At 41.4% G+C, this 21,101-nt stretch overlaps 1 protein-coding gene across 8 annotated transcripts in view; it reads left to right on the plus strand.

The window, feature by feature from the left end:
- The window catches only part of LOC148526450 (tubulin polymerization-promoting protein family member 2-like), a 133,799-nt gene that overhangs the window by 51,083 nt on the left and 61,615 nt on the right, over positions 1-21,101 (plus strand). For all 8 annotated transcript variants that reach the window (XM_088469880.1, XM_088469878.1, XM_088469879.1 and 5 more), the window contains 2 exons: positions 17,053-17,222; positions 17,514-17,667. In XM_088469880.1, the coding sequence (XP_088326006.1) occupies positions 17,053-17,222; positions 17,514-17,667 (324 nt within the window). The remainder of the gene's footprint in view (positions 1-17,052; positions 17,223-17,513; positions 17,668-21,101) is intronic.

Below are 21,101 nucleotides of genomic sequence, written 5' to 3' on the forward strand. Positions count from 1 at the left end.
TAAAATTAAATTAAATCAGTGACTTTTTTTCCTTGGGGAAACAAACTGATCATTGTGTTGACAAGAAGCCTTCTTTACTTCTGTATACTATGGATTGGCATATTTTCAATAATTGTGTCCATACACTTTAAATTAACACTGGGTGGAAAGTGAGAGTAGTACTATAAAAAAAAACTATGGGCCTCATTTATCAATGAATTTTATTATTCACAGAGCGTGATAAAATTTGCTGCATATGATAAATGGTGCTCCAGCCAATCAGCTCCCAACTGTCATTTTTCAGACAGATGAGTTGGGAGCTGATTGGCTGGAGCACCATTATCATATACAGCGAGTTTTATAACTCTCTGTGAATGATAAAATTCATTGATAAATGAGGCCCTGAATCTCTTGTAATATTTATTTTGTATAATCTGGATCTTTTATTAATGATAATACTCTAACTTAACACTCATACAATGTGCTCATTATCAGTTGGTAGAGAATCTGCCACTTTTCTTGGTAGTTATTGCCGGGTGGTTTTGGTATTTAGAAAGCTGATGCTGGGTAAACACTAGACTATATCCCGCAGATCGGGCTGACATATCGGGCACATCGTCTAGTGTGTACCCACTATGCGCTCCCCTGCTGCCTGACATCGGGGTATGCACGCACGATGGAGCGACCCAGCTCCCGACGCCGGCAAGATCAATGATGCCTGTGAACGACTTATTGGGCGGTCGGTCCCCAGTGTGTACTGACCTCCCGATATGTCGTCCATCGCCACCATTGGGCGTCTCATCGGGGGAGCCGCCTAATGTGTACCCACCTTAAGGTACTTTTTAGATCACTTATTAACATTGATTTTTTTTTCTTGTATGGAGTGTAAATACTTTATCCTTCTCCTTTGTGTTTCTGCTTTGTCAAATAGATTTTGCACATGTGTAAACCTGCAAACAGCCATAAATACATGTTACATGTACAGTCAGGTGCATAAATATTGGGACATTGACAGAATTTTCATATTTTGGCCTCTATTCACCACCACAATGGCTTTGAAATGAAACAAACAAGATGTGCTTTAACTACAGACTTTCAGATTTAATTTGAGAGTAATTACATCCAAATCAGGTGAACGGTGTAGGAATTACAACGGTTTCTATATGTGCCTCCCACTTTTTAAGGGGCCAAAAGTAATGGGACTATCAACTCAAAATCTATTCCATGGACAGGTGTGGGCTATTCCCTCGTTATTTCATTATCAATTAAGCAGGTAAAAGGTCTGGAGTTGATTCTAGGTGTGACATTTGTATTTGGAATCAGTTGCTGTCGACTCTCAATATGAGATCCAAAGAGCTGTCACTATCAGTGAAGCAAGCCATCATTAGGCTGAAAAATCAAAACAAACCCATCAGAGAGATAGCAAAAACATTAGGTGTGGCCAAATCAACTGTTTGGAACATTCTTAAAAAGAAAGAACGCATCGGAGAGCTCAGCAACACCAAACGACCCGGAAGACCACGGAAAACAACTGTGGTGGATGACAAAATAATTATTTCCCTGGTGAAGAAAAACCCCTTCACAACAGTTGGCCAAATCAAGAACACTCTCCAGGAGGTAGGTGTATATGTGTCAAAGTCAACAATCAAGAGAAGACTTCACAAGAGTGAATATAGAGGGTTCACCACAAGATGTAAACCATTGGTGAGCCTCAAAAACAGGAAGACCAGATTAGAGTTTGCCAAACAACATCTAAAAAAGCCATTAGAGTTCTGGAACAACATCCTATGGACAGATGAGACAAAGATCAACTTGTACCAGAGTGATGGGAAGAAAAGAGTATGGAGAAGGAAAAGAACTGCTCATGATCCAAAACATGCCACCTCATCAGTGAAGCATGGTGGTGGTAGTGTCATGGCGTGGGCATGGAACTGGTTTCCTTGTATTTATTGATGATGTGACTGCTGACAAAAGCAGCAGAATGAATTCTGAAGTGTTTCGGGCAATATTATATGCTCATATTCAGTCAAATGCTTCAGAACTCATTGGACGGTGCGTCACAGTGCAGATGGACAATGACCCAAAGCATACTGCAAAAGCAACCAACAAGTTTTTTAAGGCAATCCCCTGACCTGAATCTGATTGAGCATGCATTTCACTTGTTGAAGACAAAACTGAAGGGAAAATGCCCCAAGAACAAGCAGGAACTGAAGACATTTGCAGCAGAGGCCTGGCAGAGCATCACCAGGGATGAAACCCAGCGTCTGGTGATGTCTATGCGTTCCAGACTTCAGGCTGTAATTGCCTGCAAAGGATTTGCAACAAAGTATTAAAAAGTGAAAGTTAGATTTAGGATTGTTTAGTTTGTCCCATTACTTTTGGCCCCTTAAAAAGTGGGAGGCACATATAGAAACCGTTGTAATTCCTACACCGTTCACCTGATTTGGATATAATTACCCTCAAATTAAATCTGAAAGTCTGCAGTTAAAGCACATCTTGTTTGTTTCATTTCAAAGCCATTGTGGTGGTGAATAGAGGCCAAAATATGAAAATTCTGTCAATGTCCCAATATTTATGCACCTGACTGTATGTTCACACTTATGCATGCATATTAAGATGTGTATATACAAAACACACACCTCACATGTATGTATTTACCTAGGCTCTGTTCTCAAATAAACACTATGCTTTACATTATGAACCTGAATATTCATATGGCTAGAAACAACCATTCAATTGTGAACATCAAAGCTAGGTGCTCTTAAGGTATTATTTCCCAGTGTCCTGAAAGGCCCTCTTTGGTCACTGTAAGGATGTACAAAGTGGAAGAGACTTGCGTGCAATATTTGTTTGACCAGTTAGATACCCTTACACTGAAGTGAGTGGTTGTAGCTGTGACATTTTGAGTTACATTCTCAATACAAGTCTGTTCCATCAGTACACAGAGCAGGGATAAGGCAGGGGGAAGTACCTCAGTCTCAGATTCTAGGACTTGGACATTTTTTCCCTGCTCATGTTTTCTCCACTGATGGTACTGTACATGTAATAATACTCTGACAATATGTGTTGTGTACAGTGTACCGTACACCGTATCACTGCAAATGTTCAGGTTACTTTATGTAAAGGATGAGAGAGGTGAAGTTTCACTTGCTGCCTTAGCAGAATGGGTAACTCCACCCTTGACACATAAACATATTTCATTTTTATAGACTGCAGTGCAGACTTTGAAATAATCTACAGATGAGCAGTGTTTTATTCTGGCCCTTTCACAAGATGGCCATAATGTGGGGAAAAGTCTGTAACAAATATAAAAGTGTCAGCCTCCTTCACAAAATGTAAATTGCTACCATTAATACTGCTGCTTCATCCCAAATAATCAGGATTCTATAGTGCTGGTTGTAGCAGCAGAACGGCAAGTAGTGTAACATCTCCTGCTGAATCAATGTAAACAAATCAGCAATATAGATAGTGCTCTTTAAAACGAGCTATCAGACGTGTGACCTGCATTGTCCTTTTGTGGACTGTCATTACAATACATCATATGGGAATTACAGAAAATATACATAGCACAATGCCTGATATAGAAGTGCTAACATCTCAGAAATATATTTACTTTTCAGAATAAGTACACATCATTTACAAATTATGGTTATATACAGTGAAAAAGGAACCACATACAGATCTGATAGGCCATATAAAAGATAAATGCATGGATGCATAAATTTAGACAGAATATTATACCACACGTGATGTCTGCATAATACACAGCACAGAGAACACTGACACTTCATGATTGAGGCCTGGAGTATTTGTGTGGTGAGTGCAGAAATAGCACAGGGTGCATCTGTGTCTGATTGAGGTGCATTGACAGAGCTGTGTGTGTTTGTTTGGGGCAGGGGGGGGGGGGGGGGTACAGGGTAGATGGTTGCCATAGAAACAAGTCGGCTAAAACAGGATGATGAATATTTATCATCTCTAATGAATATTAATAAGATTGATTGAATAATCAGGGCTTCTCCTCTTTTAACGCAGCTCTGCAGAAGGAATATTAACACTACAGTCTCCCTGTTTATTTCTTTATCAAAGTCACCAGAGTGACGCAAGGAACATCCGCCATCTTCAAATGCACCTCATCATGTACTCCACATTTGAAATAAAGACAATTTGTGTCATATTTTTACATTTGTACTTAGCGTTAACCCCTACAATCACACATCTGCCAAACCATTTCTAGCCTTCCTGTTGTGTATTATTACATGAAAATACACTGTAAAGATGAATACTCTCTTCTGTATTTGTTGAATGTTAGAACAACTATTTGTTCAAACAAAATATTCAGAAACGACTCGCTGTTGGCCGCCATAACTCTGCAAAGACTGTCCCATCTTTTATATGGATTCCTACATACACTGTGTTGTTAGCCTTTGGACAAGTAAGACCATCAGGACAGTGCATGTCAGTTATCACTGAAATAAGTTTGTCATAAAATACATGTATGTAACATGCCTCCGCTCAGTTTTACATCATGGCAGTCAGCAAAAGCTGATATTGTAATAATTCATGTCCTGATAAAATACCTATTTATCACTTTCACACACTATCTGCTAAAACACCAAATTGTCACATTGAATATTTCTATGTGGTTTAATCGTTCACACCTTCCACAACACAGCCAGCGGTGCATGGCATGAACACAACCGCCGCAGTTTTTCCTTCTGGTACTGGATGTTACTTACCATCTTGTTTACCTATCTTAAGTGGGCATGTGTCATGGACAGGGTTTATATCTGGTTTGGGCAGCAAAATAAATAAATGCACTCTTTAAAAATACATTGCAGTTGCAAACTTACTAAGAACATTAACATACTGCTGTCTGGAATGATTATGCAGAATGTGTGCATGCCTTATCAATTCCTAGAACCCCTCTATCCTGCGAAGCATAGGAGCTTAAGCTGCCCACACACATAGCGATATTTTTCACGATTTGGCCGATTTCAACAAATAGTGACGACAAATCGTGAAAAATATGCCCAAATCGTGAGTATCCACTCACGATGCCAATGCGCGTCCCCGCTGGTCGCACATCGCATGCACGATAGATCTTAAGTCAGATTGGATATTTTTTACTCCAAATCATGTGTAGGACTGCCGGGGGAGAGTTCAGGGGAAATCGCACACATCGTGGGATCGTGTGCAGATCGCTATGTGTGTGGGCACCTTAGCTTAGGAGCCAACTTGTTAAAATGATTGGAAGGTGCTCACTCTACCAGACACACACACACAATTGAAATATATATTGCTTAATCTTGGTTAGTGGCACATATATAGGGGGTGCCCAAGCACAGCTCCGGCTATTGCACACCCAGGTTAATTTCTTTGCAACCCCCTCCATTTCCTCATAGTAAGTAACTGGCAGTGCCACTTGAAAGGCAGGGAGACTAAAAGGCAGAATATTCTGTGGGATGATATAATGATACTACTATGGAGGGTAGTGAGAGTGTCCTGCATAATCTAAAACTGCACTCACTTCTGAATTTTGGGCCTGATTCAGAGCCACTCGTAAGCGGCAGCTCGTTCGCTCCGAGCGATGTTTGTCCAACTGTGCATGCGTACGGATCGTTATACGCATGCGCGAACCAGTCAGTGCGGCCGAAATTCATGTGCTCGCAAAATAGCGAATGCCTGCTAATTTGAGTGACAGGATGAGGCGTATGTGGGTGGTAACAGGGGAAGGTGCTTGAAAACGGGGAGTGGAGATCCGATCGCAGGCGTGCTTAAAGGTCAAAACGGGCGTTTTATGGGTGTGCATATTTAAAACAGCAGCGTCATTGACCACGTCACTGGGTTTTTTTTGAGCCAGAACTGCTCGCAAAATTGTGGTAGCAAAAACCAACCACAAGAATAGCGAGCTGTTCATACCCTGTTCGATGTACTCGATTGATCTAATAAATAGCGGACATGATGTAGGATGCGAGCGGCCAGGGGGCGTAGTTTCCCAAAAAACGACCGCAAGTTTTGTTCGCTCGTTCAGACTTAGAGGCGTGAACAGACCGCAAACAGCGAACGGTTCATTTGAATAGCCACCCCTATTTTCAGGACGAGCGAGCGCTAATTGCGTCCGGCTCTGAGTCAGGCCCTTTGTTCCTTAGATTAAATTGGTCCCCTATGCAGTGTAGAGTTCATCAGCTCTCACAGTCTGACTTGTCTTTTGCTTTGTGATTAATGTGCTACAATACAGCACTGTCTTTCAAGTAATGATTGGCAAATGTCGAGGATGCTCGCTAAAATACCTCTTTAATGCCATCTTGAAATCAGGAAATGGACACCAGGTTCACCTAAAACCCCTAATTTCTATCTCGTAACTAAGGGTAGCGTGTGTCATTTTAGTTTTGTACTTTCTTTGAGCCAGACTGCCCCAAATTAGCAGAGAAACTGTCCTTATCCTCTGTCAAGCCAAATATGTACAAATGGGCTCCATCTGAGCAGCACAGCCTGTCACAGTGACAGAACAGGGCATTTATGCCACAGGAGCAGTTAGCTTTTATTGGTTAAAAGTAATTATTATTATTATTATTATTATTCTAAAAATTGAAAAGCACTAATCACAAAGTGAGACAAATCAACATATCTACATGTGACCATTAACTATGTCTAGGGAGGTGTCACTTTTAGAAGCTAGTGCTCCTGTGGGAGCAGTATCTGTTAGTTCCTGTTACATATTCCAAAGCCAGGTTCTATTCAATTACATTTGTCCAGAGTCATCCTTGTGGAAGGCCTGTTAAAAATGCTTAAAGTACTGTAAGCAATATTTAATTGAAAGGAAAAAATAATATATTGACCTAACGGTCAAAGCGTACTACTAATATATTATTGTGAATGGAGCTGGGTTGCAGGAACTGTGCTACTAAGTGGGATGTTTGCCCATTCTGTCCTGTTGTGTGCTGTGGAGATATTTTGCTCCCAATAGGTAGGAAGGAATAAGTTATTCATATATGACATTGTCCACAAGGCCCAAAGAATGTATTAGACTACTCATACACTGACTTGACCATATAAAATGATCATTTATATGGATTACATGGTACTTTTCAAATAGGACCTCCCTCGACTAAAGTTATTCGGTCTCCTGGAGAGCGGATGCATCTGTGATTTTTCACACCCCGTTTGTATCTTAGGTGGGCATACGCAGTGGGTCAGAGGGCTTCTCATAGTAGCATGGTAGTCAGCTGGATCTCCACTTGCGACTAAGTGGGTGTAACTTTACATCACCGGGACATTTGCACTTAGCAATGACTACCATGGGCGTGTAGACGGAATTGCGGCTTATACAGATGTAAGCGTACACAAAGATCCAGTGATGTCACACAAATCTCAGAATAGGGCTGGTGTAAATGTGTGCTGATAGTGATGTCACAAGCAGCTGTATAAGGGCGGCGTAGCCACACAGATGCAGCTGACTGAATACAGGTGGAAATCTGCATCTATTTTCAAGAATGCAATGCGATCGTTCTGCTTGTGGCTTTGAATCTGGCCCATTGTGTAACTGATGTTATTATTATGAGTGAGTTATTATTCAGATCTATGTTCATTCCTGGGTTTAATTTACTGTATAGTCCATCTTTCAGTACATATAAATGTTGACGTGCAGTTATGGTTGCCAGCAGCTGGCGGTCTTTTAAGATTTCTTCAATGACTAGTTTATCTTTCATGTCTGTTTTCATGCATTTTCCAACTATACCACGCTAATGGTAGCTACACAGAAATCCCACTCCCCACTGGTGATTGATGGTGCTACCTTACAGTAGCCACACATTTTCCTCGCCAGTAGCTACAGTTGTTATTCCACTACCTTATGTATCAAGTGTTCACCACACCTCTTATAGATTGTAAACCCATTTGGGTAGGGCCTTCTGCTTCATGTCATTATATGTTACTTATTTGTATCATGATCTACACAAACTACCTTCTAATGTCAACATTATGACGGGATCCCATACTTCAGCATCCCAGAGGTGCTCTATTGGATTGAGATCTCAGACTGTGGAGGCCACTAGAGTACACTGAATTTATCGCAATGTGTGCGGTTCAGCTTGATATGATGTGTGCTTTGTGACATGGTGCATCTCCCCAGCTGGAAGTAGCCATTAGAAGATGAGAAGAAAAATAGATGTAGACAGCTTTTTGAAGCTCACCAAACCAATTGCAGCTTCAGGCTTAACCAACTGAATATCACCAATATTCAAAACATAACTGTTCTGTGTAACTATAGTATTTAGGAGACTTCCCTGTAAATTTTCTATATTAGTAGATGGGATGGTGTATCCATAAAAGGGAGGCACATGGTCAGCAACGTTACTTAGATATGCTGAGGCATTTAAATGATGATCAGTTAATATTAAGAGGCCTAATGTTTGCCACAAGTTTTCGCCATTCCATTCCACTACTGCCACCACCAGTCTGAATGGATTCATGTTTATACAAATTCTGACCATACTATGGGCCATATTCAATTAGGTGCGAAAAGCCGTTTTCTGTGAAAAAGTATCGCGAGGGATGTCATTTTGCCATGCGATAAGTTTCCTCCGTATTCAATTCCGGTGACTTTTTGCCGGTGCGGAAACTCAATGCAATGGAACCTGCGAAACTGTTTTATGAATAGGTGTCGGAAAAAAGTGCAGAATTGGGGTTTTGGGGTGCAAACCTCGGAAAACCCCCCCTGCACCCTTGGGACAGTCCCCCAAAGGTAAACTGCGTCATAAAAAGTTTAAAAAAAGATGTTAGTTCACCCAAAAAAAGTACTTTCATTTTGGGGGCAAAAAAGATCAAAGTTGGGGGACAAGCTTAAAAACTAGCTAAATAGACTCCAAGGGGGCCCCCAAGTATGCCCCAGGTGTTTTTAAGTTTGCAGGTGGTTGCGGCAGGTGGATTTTTTTACGTTTTTTAAAACTTCACTTTAGCAACTTTCAAATATGCTAGCACCCATTTCATGTACCCCAAATCTGCTGGGACTCCTTATTTTCACCAAAAAACACTGCTAAGTGCTATTCTTCACCACTTATGCAAAGATGCTGAACAGCAGCTATTGAGATAAATTAAGTACCCCAAATACCTTCAGCAGGCCTATTTGAGGGTATCTATAGTGATCCCCAATGTCGGTGCATCTTTTGGGGGGTGTCAGGCTGATTTCCCAAAATCTGACAGTACTTTTCGCATGTTACAGTTTCGCCGAGTCCCGTTTTCGCTGATTTCTAATTGAATACAGGGATAAGCGGGGATGCGCACGATACTGTTTCGCATGGAAAATCAGCGAAAAGTACGGGACTTTTTGCCTGGAATTGAATATGCCCCTATGTCTCAACAGAAATTTGAGATTTTATTATTATTATTATCATTATTATTATGCTTTATTTTTATGGTGCCACAAGTGTTCCGCAGCGCCATACAAAGGAGCAAACAAGAAAACAATCCACTTAAGCTGCATACACACTTAACGATATGGCTCATGGAGCATATCATTAAGTGTTTTCCCTGAACTGCCAGGCTCAATGCCTGGAACGACATTGAGCATACACACTGAATGATATCTTTAACGATGTAGTTCAGTGACAGCACCCTCCCTCATTCCTGAACAATATCGTCAGGTTGCCCTGCAAGTTCAGGAGATGAATGACATCATTAACGATGTGCGGGAACGCTCATTAGCGATATCATGCTTACACAGTGGACGATAGTGAACGATAACGATATCGTTATTGTCCATATCGTTCAATTTATCGTCTAGTGTGTATCAGCCTTTATAGTACAAAATAATGCAGGACAAGTACATATATTTATAAACATTGGTGCAATAGTGTTCATAACACTCAAATAAGCAGCAGGGTGTCGGCAATCAAGTGTGAAGTTGGCCATACACTAGCGCGATTTCGGGCCGATTGCCCGATTTAGATGCATCGTACGATGCATTGTGTGGAGATCGTGTAGTATTTAGGTAGGATACAATCCGATGCGCGCTCCCACTGCTCTTATATCGTATGATCAGATGTGCAGCCCATATTATCCATCATAATCGTATGCCTATCGTGTGTGTGAAAAAAGCACCAAATCGTGTGGCCGGGACTGCCAGGGAATTCAAGGGAAAACGTATGATGAATCGCATCTTACTAGTGTATGGCCAGCATTCGGTGCCTTTGTGGGGAGTTAGGAGTAGAAGTTCGTGTGAGTGAGGGAAGGAGAAGCACATAATGGGAGAGTGCCATGCTCATGAGAGCTTACATTCTAAAGGGGTGGGGCAGATAGACAGCAGTGAGACAGATGGTTTAGACTGAGCAAGAAGCATGGAGCAGCGGGTTAGGATGAGAGCTGGAAGACTTTGATGAAGTAGTGGGACTTGAGAGCCTGTTTGAAGATTTGTAGAGAGGTGGAGTCTGATAGAGAGAGCGAGAGTTCCAGGAGCAAAATCTTGGAGGCAGGCGTGGGAGGAAGTAATCAGTTGGCAAGAGAGACGGCATGCATTTGTTGAGCAAAGTGGGCGGACAGGAGTGTGAAGCAAGAAAAGATCAGAGATGTAAATTGGAGCGGATTGGTCGAGGGCTTTGTAAGTGAGTGTAAGAACCTTGAATTGGATTCTGAAGGGGAAGGGGAGCCAGTGTAGGTCTTGTAGGAGAGAGGAGGCAGATGTAGAACGTTTGGTGAGGAAGATGAGCCGAGCAGCAGCACTGAGAACAGATGTTAGTGGAGAGATGTGGGAGTCAGGGAGGCCAGATAAGAGTAGGTTACAATAGTCCAATCTGGAAATGACCAGTAAGTGGATGAGGGTCTTAGTTGCCTCCAGGTTGAGAAAGGGTCTGATTCTGGAAATATTTTTGAGATGGAAACGGCAGGACTGAGAGAGGTGCTGAATGTGTTGTATGAAGGAGAGGGAGTAGTCAAGCATAACTCCAAGACAGCGCACTTGGGGGGCTAGAGGAGATAGTTGTGCCATTAATAGATAATGACATTGTGGGAAGTGAGGTTATACGGGAGAGTGGGAAGATGATCAGCTCAGTCTTAGACATGTTAAGTTTAGAAAAGCGCTGGGACATCCAGGAAAAGATAGCAGAAAGACAGTTGGAGATACAAGTGAGGGGGAGTGGTCAGGGATGAAAGGTAGATTTGAGTATTCTCAGCATAGAGATGATATTGGAGGCCAAAAGATCTGATGAGTTCACCTAAAGAAGATGTATAGAGGGAGAATAGGAGTGGTCCAAGAACAGAACTAACTACCGTTAGTGGAACCGGGGGGGATGGAGAGGAGACTTGAAAGAAGACCAAGAAGGAATGGTCAGAGAGGTAGAACAGCCCAAGGGAGTGAAGGATGGGTGTGATGGTGGTCAGACAATCATCAAACTGTCAAGTTTTGTTGAGTATGTGCCCCATTGTGGTCTAAGGGCCTGATTCAGAGCCGGACGCTATTTGCGCTCGCTCGTTCAGAAAATAGGGGTGGCTATTCAAATGAACCATTCGCTCTTTGCGGTCTGTTCACGCCTCTATGTCTGAACGAGCGAACAAAACTTGCGGTCGTTTTTTGAAAAAATATGCCCCCTGGCCGCTCGCATCCTACGTCATGTCCGCTATTTATTACATTAATCGAGTACATCGACCAGGGTATGAACTGCTCGCTATTCTTGTGGTTGGTTTTTGCTACCACAATTTTGCGAGCAGTTCTGGCTATAAAATAACCCAGTGACGTGGTCAATGACGCTGCTGTATTAATTATGCACACCCTTAAAACGCCCGTTTTGACCTTTAAGCACGCCTGCGTTCGGATCTCCACTCCCCATTTTCAAGCACCTTCCCCTGTTACCACCCACATACGCCTCATTCTGTCACTCAAATTATCAGGCATTTGCTATTTTGCGAGCACATAAATTTCGACCGCACTGACTGGTTTGCGCATGCGTATAACGATCCATACGCATGCGCAGTTGGGCAAACATCGCTCGGAGCGAACGAGCGGCCGCTTACGAGCAGCTCTGAATCAGGCCCTAAGTTTCCTGTTCTTAGTTGACAGGAGTGGAGCCCGGTGTGACCATCTGCTGCTTTTCAGAGTTATGGTCGCCTCTCTGTCAAATTGAACCGTTTTGGCCATTCTCCTCTGACATCTCTCATAAGCAAACCGTTTTTACCTACAGATCTGCTACTCACTGGATGTGTTTTGTTTTGCTCATCATTCTTTGTAAGTTCTAGATATCGTTGTGTATGAAAATCCCAACAGAGAGGCAGTCTGAGATGCTCAAACCAGTCCCTTTTGATACCAACAACCATTTCACAGGCAAAAGTCATTTGGTGGCGATTTCTTCCCTATTCTGGTGTGTACATGATCATAAAGCATTTCTTTCTATAGTCCATGTGAGGAGGAGAATGCCAGTGGCAGTGTGGAGCAATTCATGGTACATTTTATTCAGTATATCAGGCACAGTGTTTCAAATTATGGAAAATCCCTTTAGCTGAGAACCCTAACTCCCACGCATTTCAGATAATAGATCTCAAATGTATAGTTATTTACTGTGAATATTCATCCAGATTAAATTGCTGTAGAGTTAAGCATTAGGATTGGGAAAGAGTTAGAATGTAATTACAGCAGTTTGCGGAGTGGAAGGTTACTACCGGGAGTGGCAATGCTGGGTAGACCCGGCCTTTTGAGGTCACAGCTCCCCTTCTGTGGTCACCAGTCCGCTTTCTAAAGAGCAGAGTGGAGGCCTCCTCCAAATTGGCACATGTGCTGGTCTTTGCTAGCTCCTGCTTGGCTCTTTTGTAGAACGTCATCACCCTGCCCACTAACCAAATATGGTTATTTGCTGATGATGCAGTAATAAAGTATCCACTGAGAGTAAATATATGTATCTATTATATAACCTACTAAATATCACAGTGAGCGCTGAAAGGAGGCCAATCCCCCTCACAGCACTCACTAGCTGCCTGACTCCCAGACACACAGCCTCTTTTCTCCCCACCATAATTTGGAGGCACAGGACCATTCCCTCCTGTCAATGCCTGGAGCCATTGTGCTCCGTCCCCATCAACAAACCCCCCTTAAGATGGGAGTGGTGACAGGAGCAAAAATATGTGAGTGGTAACAAATGAGAGAGGGAGGTAGAGGACACAGATAATAGAGAGAAAGACGTGGAGGGGAACAGATAATAGAGACAGATAGGGGAGGGGGCAGAGATGACATAGACAAACAGGATGATGGGGGGGACCGAAAAAAAAAAAAAGCTGCAATAAATAATGGGACCAAAATACTAATGTGTTTATATCATGCACAGTTAGAGGCAGATGGGGTTGAGCACTTGCCCTTCGAGCACCCCACGCTCGTAGCAACTCCTTCTGCCTCCAATGATGCCCGCTGAGCCCAACATCATACTGCTCCAGCTTACCTATGCCACCCAATCCCCACTTACTATTGCTATATTTTCACATAGTTCAGTGAGGCGTAACCATGCATTTGTGAGAGCTGTACTGTGGCCCTCCGTTCTCTGGCTGTCCTTGGCAGTGTCTGATCACTGTAGCCGGGAGCTCTTGCATAATAAGAGCAAGGCAGGATATGATCATATTGACTGACCAGCGTCACCTGTGATGCCATATTGAATCTGGCTGAGTGCAGAATTGCTTGCACATACACATTAGACACCCTATTATGCAGGTGCATGGGCAAATTCTATTTCCCTCTTAAAACACCTTATTTATACTTCAGTTTTCATGGTATTAGGGTGTTTGTTTCCCCCCCTGATGAAGTGTTTGTATCAGTGTGATGAAACACATTGGGGTAATTTTTGTACTCTATGTCTTAATCTCTTATATAAAATGAGCTCTACTGGTTTGAACTCTCCATGATTATCCATCACTGTCTCCTGCAATCCTCTGCAAATGAGACAAAACAAAGTTGCTAACGGGATGTAGGCAATAGGTGAACATTTCCAATGTTGACACCACAATGTCAACAGTTATAATGTCAGAATATTGACATTTGGGTTAGGCTATGGACGGGATTAGGCACTAGGGTGAGGTTAGGGTTAAGCTGCGGGGATGGGGTGGGAGGTTAGGGATAGGGGACGAATACTCACCGGAACGCAAGAGCATTGGAGGTCTGACCCGGAAGTGATCGGTCAAATGATTGCCGGAAGTCGCGATGGGGCTGTTGCAGCTCTCAGGGGCAGGTAAGTGACTGCTGAGCCACCATGTCCAATATGTCGACATTCTAACATGTCAACATTTCATCAGGACCTACATGATGTATGTCGACATGTCCAATGTTGACATTATGACCATGTTGACATAAACCACACCCGTTGCCTACATTTCTAAATAATTTCCAAGGACTGAAGGACTCCTTGCTGTTGATCATTTACAGTATAAATACAAGCAGTGCTGACTAGGAGAAAGTGATGCCCAATATGATTGTTGTGCTTGGTTATAAATGCTGTTCACTGCTTTCAAAACCTCTTCGATACATGTTCATTTTATATACCAATGTATTTAGAATACAGAGTGATAAATACATTGCCTTTACAGAATAAGAGGTATTATACTGCTTAGCTGGTCAATACTGAAAACATGGGACATTTCCATGGGCAAATTCTATGGACACATTTTTAAAACACAGCAGTCTCTAGAAATGGTAAATATTTGAAGACTTAAATACATGAACCTTATAACATGTGCTTGTTTCTGGCATTTGAATTTGACCTTGATATGGAATGTACATTCTCTATTGTATTGTCTTCACACTAGGTCTATGTTCTTTGTTGTCTATTTGATAAGTTTTAATAAAAAAATATTTTGGTGAAAATAACAAATAATGAATATTAGGCAGATCATCTGACCGTTCTTGGCCTCAAGGTATTGCTACTTTTACATTATTCATGCGCACCCAAATTGTTGCTTGTCAATAAATAAATCCCAACTCGCATGGCCATGTGCACTAATACAGCAGCTGCTGCAGCATCAGGACAGACTGGGCACAGCCACAAAATAATCCACATTCCTGGACTTTAGAGCGGTGTGGCTTCATCATAAGGGTGGGTCTAGACAATTTGGGGGCGTGGTTTGTTTGTACTAGTGCTGCGACCTGAGAAGTTCAATCAATGGGGTCTATTTACTAAGCCTTGGATGGAGATAAAGTACCAGCCAATCAGCTCCTAACTGCCATGTCACAGGCTGTTTGAAAAATGACAGGAGCTGGTTGGTTGGTACTTTATCTCTGTCCACTTTATCTCCATCCAAGGCTTAATAAATAGACCCCAAATTTACCTGATGTATGTATGTTGCGGGCCGCTGTGTATGTTAAATGTCAGATAAGGTTTTAATTTATTAAATCCAGAATTGGGCATATTCTATATTCTGTAAAACAGACATTGTATATCCCATTGCTTCATAAAATGGTCTTCATTCCCTGGTAGTGGAAGTGCACCTCCCCTTGCAGGATGATGTCATGGCTCAGATCTATGTCACAGTGTGACTGTGATGTCAGCAGGAAAGAGACACTGCTGTTGGTACACTATCCATTTCAAACAGGCAATAACAAGCTAGAGAGGTGGTTTATCCAGTGGACAGAAGGATCAAGGTGCACAATTCAGACTTCTATTATCCATTTATTTTCTTTTGTGTTTTTGCTCTGTAATTTAAAAAATGTTTTTACTTACAGTAATGACTGTGTTTAGCAATGAGAGAGGTATCAGACACATGGATGTGTATTTAAGAAACTGTAAGGCGCATGTGGCTTCTGTTTCATGTTTTTTGTGTGTTATTTGAGAGGTGACGAACACTGTTTTCTTTTTATTGTAAGATAATGTTCAATGGCCACATGCAGACATAATATAAATAATTAACGAGCTAGCACAGCATCTGCTCTACCTTATTCAGATAGATTTTCTTTCTTGAAATACCATAGCCAGCAACAAGATCAAGAACCCCTAAAAACATATTTTGAGCATGGAACCATAAAATAAATCGCAAGAGGTCACTATAGTTATACAGGTTGAGTCTCCCATATCCAAATATTCCGAAATACAGAATATTTTTGGCTTGACTGAGTTAATGAAACCTTTGATTTTTGATGGTTCAATGTACACAAACTTTGTCTAAGGCACAAAATTATTAAAAATATTGTATAAAATTACCTTCATACTTTGCGTATAGGGTGTATATGAAACATAAATGAATTTTATGTATGTACACAAACTTTGTTTGAGCCACAATATTTTTAATAATTTTGTATAAAAGTACCTGCAGGCTGTGTGTATAAGGTGTATATAACACATATATGCATTCTGTGTGTATATTTTGGTCCCATTCCCAAGATATTTCATTATGATATACAATTATTCCAGAATACGGAATATTCCTTTATCCAAAATACCCCTGGTCCCAAGCATTTTGGATATCGGAGACTCAACCTGTATATTGTAATATGTAGCAGTAGCCCACTTGTGGCCTAACATTGTTAAGCTTGGTACACATGTAAAGATTTTCTGTCCAAGCATCCAACTAGTTGATTGGTTGGAATGAAAATCTGGTAAGGTACGAAAGCAAATGACAATCAGCAATTTGCTCCCAAACGCCGGAAAATGGACAAAAACTGTTGTTTGTTAAATGTTTCATCTAAACAATTTGTTCAAACTTGTCTGACGACCATTTTCATCTGTTTTCTGGCATTTAGGAGCAAATTGCTGATCATCATTTACTCCCATACATTACCAGATTTTCATTCCAACCAATCAACTAGTTGGCTGGTTGGACAGATAATCTTTACGTGTGTATGCAGCATTACACAGGAGCCCCATCATGTTAAGGAGCTGGGTAATATAAATTCATATGTTCTGGTCTCTTTCCTAAGTGTAATGCATTTGCTCCCTTTGCATACACTCCATATTATGTGTGTATAGCAATACCTGAACCTAACTGCTATAGTGGTGCATCTGTAAGTTCCCTAAACTACTGCATACAACCACGGCATGATGTAATTACTGTGGTCATTACTGTATGAATGTTGTATACTCTCCAGGTGACCCTCACTGTTTGTGTTGTTTTCTTCAGATGTCTCAGGACCTAGAGAAATCATTCCGTAAATTTGCATCTTACGGTAGTTCCAAAGCATCTGTAAATGATATGACCGGCAAAAACTTTAGCAAACTCTGCAAGGATTGCGGCATACTAGAGGCCGGATGCACCATCACAGATGTGGACATTGCCTTCACGAAGTTCAAGTAAGTCTTATTATACAGTATTTAGGAAGGACCAGCATTTAAGTATGACAAATACATTGTGTTAATATAAACAAATCCAAAACAAAATTGCAGGGCCATGCTGTCAACCATTGCTGCCCTAGTTTTGTGTATAGTGAGCCACATATATAACTACTGTACCTGGGTATAAACCCCCAAAATATAATATCACCATATGAGTAAAATCTATTTAGATAATATTTAACATAACTTTAACATTATTGTTGTTTGTTGCCTACAGCAACTGATGTTTTGTTCTATTATCTGTTTCAGAAGTAAGGCATCCCATGTGATCAGTTATGAACAATTTCAAAAGGTCCTGGAACTGCTCTCGACAAAGAGATTCCCTGGGAAGCCGGCAGATGAGGCTTTAGCAGACATCCATAAACTTGTAGAGGGTAAAGAACCAGCCAGCGCCGGAACCACTGTGAGAAACTCTTATTTTATTCTAGATGCATAAAGGTCTCCCCATGCTGTTACCTACAGTGCATAAAGGCTGAGCGCAGCACAGAATAGTACTTTGCGATGTTGTGAGGCTCTGTTTGGACCGGGAGGACGGATTATTGTAGGGGTGTTCCTTTCTGTGTGGAGGAGCATGTGACCCCAACTGGTGGAGTTCGGATGTCATTTGTACTTTTAATAGGACGCATTTTGGGCTTTCGATTTGCAGAATGTGGAACAAAATGTAGAAATACATAAAAGAATCATAGAATATATATTTAGTTGCTCAGAACACACTTTTAGCTTGCAGAGGCGTCTCCTGACATCAGAGAGTAGGTGTACAGCAGTCAGACCATCTAGGCAAACCCATGGAAAATGAAGCGATTTGCTCTATGCATCCAGTGCACTTCATACATTACCTCCATAGTGTTTCTAAAAATGTTGGTGAGCAATGCATCATGTATCATAGTGCTCAGATACAGTACAGATGATTGATTTTACAAGGTGTGGGCTGAGTGACTGGTTAGGACAGGCCCTTATCCAGGTAACGGTTCCAGACATGTAGCTCTGTGTTTTAAATGCTACATAAAGGAAGAATGGGCTGGGTCGGGGGTAATGAATCACACTGTAGACTGGGATTAATAAGTGAGTCAGGAAGTAAGCCAATGTCACTAGCAGAAGTCAGGAAAAAGTACTGCATGTAGCAGCAACATAGGGCTTGGGAATCTAGTGACAGAATAATATACTAGGAGGAGCAGGCTACATTCTGTGCTGATTCTTACAATACAAACTGTCCTGAGAAAGGTGGGCATAAGAATCTTTGATACTGAACTGGGCTCTAGTATTAAGATAACAATGCATGATGGGGTCATCACTCCAATCATCTCCCCAGTATACAAAGCGAGTGATGTTATTTCAGACAAACCAGGCGCAAAATATGCCTTGTATGATCACATTGGCCATATGTGTGAGTGATCGCAGCAACTAGTGCGTGTCCTTGCTTTGCAATAGAAGTGCCATGCTCCATCAGTATGTTCATTTGTGCACAACATTGTATTTTGACCTTTGCTAAGTATTTATATTTGGCTATGTAAATGATTTCTTTTTTCCAGTGCTCCCATACTATTAGTAGTCTAATGGCAGCTCAACTAATTTCATATATACTTATAGTAGGCATTTTTCCTATGGGCTGCGATTTTTTTTATTGCACCATTTTTTACTCCCAAGAACCACTGTATGATGTTGGAGATATTCTATTTGTACACATGATTTTCTTATCTTTCATTTGTCTTCCTAGTATGAGGTAGAGCACTGGAGTATTGTGGAATACTCACTAGGCGATATGAACGATAACGATGTACACCCTTAACGATATCACTCCATGGCGATATCATTAAGTGTCTGCCGGGCTCAATGACAACGTCATTGAGCCTATACACTGAATGATATCGTTAACAATATCGTTCAGTGACGTCACCGGCAGCATCCCTGAACATGCACAATATGATTGTATCGTCAGATGAAAGATATCTTTAACGATCCGCTGGAGCGCGCATCGTTAATGATATCTTGCATACACACTGGACGATATTGTGAACGATAACGATATTGTTCAATCGTTAACAATATCGGCCAGTGTGTACGCAGCTGTACTTGCAGGGCAACCTGATGATATCGTCAGGGTCTGCAAGTACGGGGATGAGGGAGGGTGCCCTCACTGGACGATATCGTTCAGTGTGTATGCTCAATGTCGTTAACAACATTGAACCCGGCAGTGCAGGGGAAACACTTCACGATATCGCTCATGGAGCATATCGTTAAGTGTGTATGCGGATTAACTCTCTGCAGACCAGCATAGCCTGCCCCTCTGGAAGGGGATAATAAGCCTTCAATTAGTGGATAATATTATGATTTATTTCACTGTACTGTCCTATGTTTGCAGCTTGATATAATATTCGTAAGCAGATGTGGTGGAAAATGTGACATGTTTGTCACTATAAGTTCACAGCTGCTAAAATGTTTTACTGCCTCCTGTCCTCCTTACTGATCTGTCTGTTGAGGAAGTTGTAATCTCGCAGCAGAATATATAATAGTGATTACACTGAACAATAGGTTTTAAATGGTGTATTTCTATCACATTAAAAGATATAACATGAAGCATATGACAAAAGGACTTTTATTGTTTGCAGATGCTTTTCCATTTTCATACATACATGTGTGTACAGACATGCTAGAAGTCCTGTTTGCTCCTATTATGTTCCATTTCAATGGGCTATTACCTGCTAGTCAGCCTTCGACCTCTTCCTCTTTTGGGTCCAGAACTGTAAAGTTATGTAAACGTTTGGAACATTACAGGACCTAACATGGCATGGTCCAGAATGCTTGGCTTCATTGCTTCCAGACAACTGTTGCATATTGTCTAGAAAAAGACAAACTGCTTATTTAATTCATTGATGATACAAAAAATATTCTTCTCATTATTTACTTGACTCAGTAGTAAATAAAGGTTAGGCAACAGAAATATTTTGCATTTGGAGGAAGGGGTAATGAGGTTGTTTATTAACAGAGTACAAATGAGCCGTACCCCGCTTGGCCAATCAATCATTTGCCTTCATTATTGAAAGTGTATTACATCAATAAAATCTAATTGATTATTGATTGTTATGGGTTACTGAACATTTCCACTTTTTTAGTAAATAGTCCCCAATGAGTAAGCATGTAACATAATATATAGAAATCCTCTGCTAAAACGATGTGCACGGAAAGGAACCCTACATCTCAGTGTAGCACCAGCTTCTTCTTGTTCTGCTCAAATACGTAGTGACCTTCATCAAAGGTATATACAGTGCCTTGCAAAAGTATTCACTCCCCTTTGCATTTTTCATGTTTTGTTGCCTCACAACCTGGAATTAAAATGGATTGTTTGAAGGTGTGCATCATTTCATTCACAGAACATGCCTACAACTGTGAAGTTGTGTTTTTTTTTTTATGTTGTGAATCAAACAACATTTAGGACAACATAACAGAAAACTTCAGCGTGCATAACTATTCACCTCCCTAAAGTCAGTACTTTGTCGAGCCACCTTTTGGATAAGTCTCTATGAGCTTGCCACATCTTGCCCCTGGGATTTTTGCCCATTCCTCAAGGCAAAACTGCTCCAGCTCCTTCATGTTGGATGGTTTCCTTGTGAACAGCAATCTTCAAGTCTGATCACAGATTCTCAATTGGATTGAGATCTGGGCTTTGACTAGGCCATTCCAACACATTTAAATGTGTCCCCTTAAACCACTCGAGTGTTGCTTTAGCAGTATGATTCAAGTCATTGTCCTGCTGGAAGGTGAATCTCTGTCCCAGTCTCAAATCACAGGCAGACTGAAACAGGTTTTGCTCAAGAATATCCCTGCATTTAGCACCATCCA

This window comes from Taudactylus pleione, unplaced genomic scaffold (genome assembly GCF_031769625.1).
Source record: "Taudactylus pleione unplaced genomic scaffold, aTauple2 ptg000095l, whole genome shotgun sequence".
Classification (NCBI taxonomy): domain Eukaryota; kingdom Metazoa; phylum Chordata; class Amphibia; order Anura; family Myobatrachidae; genus Taudactylus; species Taudactylus pleione.